Source organism: Mus caroli, chromosome X (genome assembly GCF_900094665.2).
Source record: "Mus caroli chromosome X, CAROLI_EIJ_v1.1, whole genome shotgun sequence".
NCBI lineage: Eukaryota > Metazoa > Chordata > Mammalia > Rodentia > Muridae > Mus > Mus caroli.
Genome location: NC_034589.1, coordinates 102,976,050 through 102,982,560, shown reverse-complemented (window position 1 = coordinate 102,982,560; position 6,511 = coordinate 102,976,050). Strand labels below are relative to the sequence as shown.

At 48.7% G+C, this 6,511-nt stretch overlaps 1 protein-coding gene across 1 annotated transcript; it reads right to left on the bottom strand.

The window, feature by feature from the left end:
- Positions 1 to 6: 6 nt before the first annotated feature.
- LOC110286736 (la-related protein 1-like) lies at positions 7 to 2,993 on the bottom strand. The gene is given in 5 exon segments (XM_021153311.2): positions 7 to 470; positions 472 to 526; positions 528 to 780; positions 783 to 993; positions 995 to 2,993. Coding segments are annotated over 5 exon segments (2,691 nt in total). The 5' UTR covers positions 2,717 to 2,993; the 3' UTR covers positions 7 to 20.
- Between the last annotated feature and the right edge of the window lie 3,518 nt (positions 2,994 to 6,511).

Here is a 6,511-nt window from a genome sequence, read left to right as displayed (position 1 = left end):
CCCAGGGGGCTTCAGGCCATTCACTTTCCCAAAGTCAGTGTGTCCGAGTGCTGGCTTGTCCATTTGGCATCTTCTCGAGTGGCCTGGCCAGTAGGTGTCGTAGGGGGCTGGCTGATCCCAGTGGCAAGCCTGCTGGAAGACTGGGAAGGGCACTGCTTCCTGCCCTCTCCGCTGCCTCCTGCTACTACTGGGTGTCGCTTGTGGTTGCCTTCCTCGCCCATGGGGGGGTCCACTCGGAAGTCTTCTAAGCGGCGGAATTTGCCGAGGTATTCTTGCAGTTTGGGGTCAGTGTCCAAATTTTTGCCTTTGGAGTATTTCAAGAAGGCCCAGAACTTCTCCAATCCATAGAGCTGGCCAGCCTCATAGTCCTTCACTGTCTCCTCCTGGAAATCCTTGAATATGTCCAGCCGGAACTTTTTCTCTAGACCATAACTGTAGTATCGAAAAAGGCACTCCAAACCGTACCTACATGTAGCCTTCTTTGGCATCCTCCAGTGCGAGCTGCTTGAACTCTTCATACATCTTTATTGAAGTGATCTCGGAGGAAGAAGGACCAAAAGCGGAAGAGGGTGTTCATCTCCTGAGACTGGCCAATGCCCAAGCGCTTCCGCTCATTAAGGCAGCGCCTCCGATACTTGTGGTAGACGTGTTGTGTGAAGCCATTTTCCTTGAGCAGCTCATGGGAAGGATGCTGGAACTTGGGCAGTGACTGAGGGGTACAGCCATAGCTGCCGACTGCAGGTGTTCCCTCTGAAGGACTGGAGCTAATAGAAGAGTCCTGGGCCTGTGCTCCCGAGAATCCATCACCCAGCCCACATGACTTTCCAAGGGGGGATTCAAGCTGTGCCTTGTCTTTCTTTTTCGAGGCATCTTGGCATCTAGGGTCCATCCTTCTTTCACCACGGGGTAAAACTGTGGTGTCTGACTAGAGTCTTTGAGCTGGGGGGTCCGGGGTGTGCGGGGAGTCCTGGCATTTCGGTAGTTTGGAGACTCTTGGGACAGTGGTTGGTAGAGAACGGGCAATGGTAGATGGCTCGGGACCACCAAACAGCTTGTTGGCCAGGGCATCAGTAGGAACTTGCTGGAACCAAGGTGGCCCAGAAGGAACCTCCTGGTTAGGATCCACAGGGGGCTCAGGGGTCAGAGTGTCAAACTGTTCCCGACTAATCATATTCACTTTCTTGAAGTTCTCCACTTCTTGCTTGATCTGTGAATACTCAGGCTCAAACTTCTCAGTCCATAGGTCTTGTTTATAGTAGAAGAGTCCATCATTAATGACCTTGGCCAGTTCAGCACTCATCTTGGCACGAGAAGTGTAGTTGCCTGTACGGTCTCCTCCAGGGTGGCGACGCATGTAAGGTGGTGTTTGAGTGACGATGAGGATCTTATTGACATCCCGGTCATCAATTTCATAGTCAGAGTCCTCTTCAGACCAGGCAGTGAAGGTATTCTTCCNCCCATCCATCTGCTCCATCTCCTCGTCAAACAGAAAGTCTAGTTCTTCTTGCTCATCCTGATCCTTAGACATCAGCTGCTGGGAGGGAAGCTGCTGAGGCAGAGCAGTTGGGTGGGAGAACCTGGGCTCCTCTGGCTTCTTGGGGCGTGCTGGTGAGGGCCGAGGCCTTTTCTTCACTTCAATCCAGCTCTCAGAATCCAGATCTGGGAGGCTGGCAGACAAGCCCTTGGGAAGGGTCTTCAGGTTGCTGACCTCCTCTGTTTTTGTTGGCACTGGGGTGACTGCACGGGGAGAGCCAGGTGCCGACTCTGTCTCTTTCTGGTAGTGCTGTCGGGGAACAAACTCTGGGCAGTTGAGAAGCTGAGAAAAATCAGTTTGTGAATAATCCACTATCGGGGGTCCAAGCAGTGGCCACTTTTCAGGTTCTTCCCTCCTGCGGACTTTCTCCTCAACCATCTCTACCACCTTGCTGTCCTTTAGAGCCGCAAAGATGAGTGAAATGTCAGTGGTTAGGGCCTGTACATGGTGAAAGGAAGCAATAAGGGTGATGGGAAGGAAGCCATCAGCATCCATTTTCCGTCTCAGGAAGAAGTCTCGCTCTAAATTGTCCACGCTGAAGTAATATTCAATCTGGCGCTTGATATAATCCTTGAGCAGCTCCTGGTCCATACTGTAAATCTCATTGCTGCTGACATTGTCAAAGTAGTAAGTGATGTTGTTCATATACTTGTGGGTGCGGGGCCCCTCTGTACCATCAAACTTTCGGTAGCCAAACTGGTAGTCAAAGTGGGTCCGAGTGCCACCCCGTCCACGGCCCCGTCCACGACCACGCCCCCGTCCACGGCCACGGAAGGAAGCCCGCGCCCCACCAGCCCCATCACTCTTCACACTCGATGTCTCATCCTGGTCGTGCCAAGCAGCAAGCAGGCTCCGCTTTGGTTGCTCTGGTTGCCAGGCTGGGGTGGCTGGGGCCACAGATATAGGCATGTAGGTGGCAGGTTCAGATCCTTTCATCTCCCCACGGATAGCAGGTGTATGTCTTGGCTCCTGTGGGCGAGTGGGACGGGAGGCCAATTTCTCTCTGGGTACTTCAGGCTTCATGTCTATTTGCAATGGAACCCACTTGTGTTTGCTCCCTTTCTTCTTCTGCCCGCCTCACTGGCAGTCCTCATCCCCATTCTTTTCCTCCCCCGATTCATCCGACTTGGTTTTTGGGCTCTCCTTACTATCACTTCCATCTCCTTTCTCTTGCTCCTTCATGTCCTTCTTGGGTGGCAACTTTCGAGCAGGCTGAGGCTTGTGGGACTGTGGCTGCACACTTTTGTGGGCTATCTCTCCAGGTGTAGGCTAGTTGATTGCATCTCCAAAATCACCAACCTTGCTGCCCTTATGCGGTTTAGGAGCAGCTGCCCTCACCACCTTGGCTGGAGCAGAAGGTTCTGGAGGCGGCTGTCCGTTCACCGTGGCCGGCGGCGGCGCGTGCTTCGTCCATGGGTTCACCTTGGGCGGCGGTGCCTCCACGAAGTCACTCCGACCGCCGTCCTCGCCGTCGCTCCCCGCTGGGGCTTCCGCAGCTGCGGGTGGTCGCGGGCTCTCGCGCTCCGCGCCGTCGCCCGGGCCCGACTCGGCCTGGGCGTCGGGCGCCGGCTTCTTCCTCGCCAGGCCGTGCTCCTCGGCCTGCAGCAGCGGGGCACCCGCCGCCAACAGCGGCTCCACTTGAGTGGCTATCTGCGCGGAGGGGCCGGGCGCGCCGCGGGCTCCGCTCGAGGCCGCTGGCGGGGCGCCGGGGCCCGGGCCGCGCGGACGCGCGCAGAAGGCTCCGGCGCGCCTAGCCGGCCTGGCGGACCTCGGTCCACCGCCTGCGTCCCCCCGCCCCCGGCCCGGGGCGGCACGGGGGGGGCTGCAGTGGTCTAAAGACCTTCTTTATGTCTTCTACCATCATCATAAGATATGCCTTTAAATCTGTGATCTGATAGAATGCATGGGGTTAGTTCAATCTTCTTGTATCTGTTGAGGCCTGTTTTGTAACAATGGTGAATTTTGAAGAAGGTACCATGAGGTGCTGAGAAGAAGGTATATTATTTTTTCTTAGTAAGGGTTTCTATTCCTGCACAAACATCATGACCAAGAAGCAGTTGGGGAGGAAAGGGTTTATTAAGCTTACACTTCCATATTGCTGTTCATCAGCAAGGAAGTCAGGACTGGAACTTAAGCAAGTCAGGAAGCAGGAGCTGACGCAGAAGTCATGGAGGGATGTTCCTTACTTGCTTGCTTCCCCGGGCTTACTCAGCCTGCTCTCTTATAGAACCCAAGACTTCCAGCCCAGAGATGGCCCCCCACACAAGGGGCCTTTCCCCCTTGATCTCTAATTGAGAAAATGCCCCACAGCTGGTCTTATGGAGGCATTTCCCCAACTGAAACTCCTTTCTCTGTGATAACTCCAGATGTGTCAAGTTGACACAAAACTAGCCCGTACACTTTTGTTTTAGGATGAAATGTTCTATAGATATCTGTTAAATCTATTGGGTCCATAACTTCTGTTAGTTTCACTGTGTGTCTGTTTAGTTTCTGTTTTCATGATCTGTCCATTGATGAGAGCAGGGTGTTGAAGTCTCCCACTACTATTGTGTGAGGTGAAATGTGTGCTTTGAGCTTAGTAAAGTTCCTTTTATAAATGTGGGTGCCCTTGCATTTGGAGCATAGATGTTCAGAATTGAGAGTTCATCTTGGTAGGTTTTTCCTTTGATAATGAAGTTTCATTCCTTATCTTTTTTGATAACTTTTTGTTGAAAACCGATTTTATCCAATATTAGTATGGCTACTCCAGCTTGTTTCTTGGGACGATTTGCTTGGAAAGAAATTTTCCAGCCCTTTACTCTGGAGGTAGTGTCTGTGTTTGTCACTGATATGTGTTGTCTGTATGCAGCAAAATGCTGGGTCCTGTTCATGTATCCAGTCTGTTCGTCTATGTCTTTTTATTGGAGAATTGACTCCATTGATGTTAAGACAAATTAAGGAATAGTGATTATTGCTTTCCATTATTTTTGTTGTTAGAGGTGGAATTATGTTGTGTGGTTATCTTCTTTTGGCTTGTTGAAAGACGATTACTTTCTTGCTTTTTCTAGGGTGTAGTTTCCCTCCTTATATTGGAGTTTTCCATCTATTGTAAGGCTGGATGTGTGGAAAGATATGGTTTAAATTTGGTTTTGTCATGGGATATCTTGGTTTCTCCTTCGATGGTAATTGAGAGTTTTACTGGGTATAGTAGCCTGGGCTGACATTTGTGTTCTCTTAGGATCTGTACAAAATCTGCCCAGGATCTTCTAGCTTTCATAGTCTCTGATGAGAAGTCTGGTCTAATTCTGATAGGCCTGCCTTTATATGTTATTTGGACTTTTTCCATTACTGCTTTTAATATTCTTTGTTTTGTGCATTTGGTCTTTTGAGTATTATGTGATGGGAGGAATTTCTTTTCTGGTCCAGTCTATTTGGAGATCTGTAGGCTTCTTGTATGTTCATGGGCATCTCTCTCTTTAGGTTTCAGAAGCTTTGTTTTATCATTTTGTTGAAGATAGTTACTTGCACTTTCAGTAGGGAATCTCCATACCTGTTATCTTTATGTTTTAGGTTAGGAGCTTTATTCATTTTGCATTTTCTTTGACTGTTGTGTCATTGTTTCCTATGGTATCTTCTGCACCTGAGATTCTCTCTTCTATCTCTTATGTTCTGTTCATGATATTTGTATCTATGACTGTTCTCTTTCCTAGGTTTTCTGTCTCCAGAGTTGTCTCTCTTTGTGATTTTTTTATTGTTTCTATTTCCATTTTTAGACACTGGATGGTTTTGATCAATTCCTTCACCTGTTTTGTTGTGCTTCTCAGTAATTCTTTAAGGGATTTTGGTGTTTCCTCTTTAAGGGCTTCTACCTGTTTGCCTGTGTTTCTTTAAGGGAGTTATTTATGTCCTCCTTAAAGTCCTCTATCATCATCATGAGATGTGATTTTAAATCAGAGTTTTGCTTTTCTGGTGTGTTGGAGTATTCAGGGCTCGCTGTGGTGGGAGAACTGGGTTCTGATGATGTCAAGTAGCCTTGGTTTCTTTTGCTTATGTCTTTGCCCTTGCCTCTCACCATTTGGTTATCTCTGGTGTTAGCTGGTCTTGCTATCTCTGAGTGTGGCTTGTCCCTCCTGTGAGCCTGTGTGTCAGCACTCCTGGGAGACCAGTTCGCTCCAGGAGGAATTTGGATATGGAGAGCTGTGGCACAGGGTCAGCTCCAGGGGACAGATGAAAACTGGACTGATCCTGTCCCTGGCTGTTCCTTGATTCTCATGTCCTCATGGCTCTGAGCAAGTCTCTCTTGGGCCCAGAATTTGAGCAGAAGTGATGGTCTCTTACCTGTGCTCTCAGGTGTGTCAGCACCCTTGGAAGGCCAGCTCTCTCAGGTGGGACCTGGGTATAGAGATCTGTGCTCTCAGGTGTGTCAGCACTCCTGGAAGACCAGCTCTCTTGGTAGTTTTGGTTTTTTAAACTAATTTTTATTAGATAAAAAGTAGTGTTTAATTCAGTCTACTACAGATCCCTTGTGCCCTTAAGTGTCTAGTTTCCATCCTCACTACAAATAAGCCCTCCCTTCATGTCACATATATTCCATTACCTTCTCCTTGCCCACTTCTTAGAATCGCTTCCTCACTACTCATGATCCCCTTTCTAGTTTCAAGCCTACACACACACACACACACACACACACACACACACACACACACACACACACACACATACCTATGCGTTTCCTGTTCTGTAGCCTGCCTCTTCTCTCTGAGACCAACTCTGCTGTGCAGGATTGTCATTTCATACAATCCTATTTGTTATATCTTGAAATTACTTCTTATTTCATTCTTCTAGTAATGTATACCTAGGTTTTCCAGAACCATTTTTTAAAAAAGATTGTTGTTTCATGTAATGCAAATTTTGGAACTCTGATTGAAAATTAGGTGGATATGGTCATGTGTTGTTGTTATTGTTACTGTTGTTTATATTTCTGGAGTCTCTATTGTA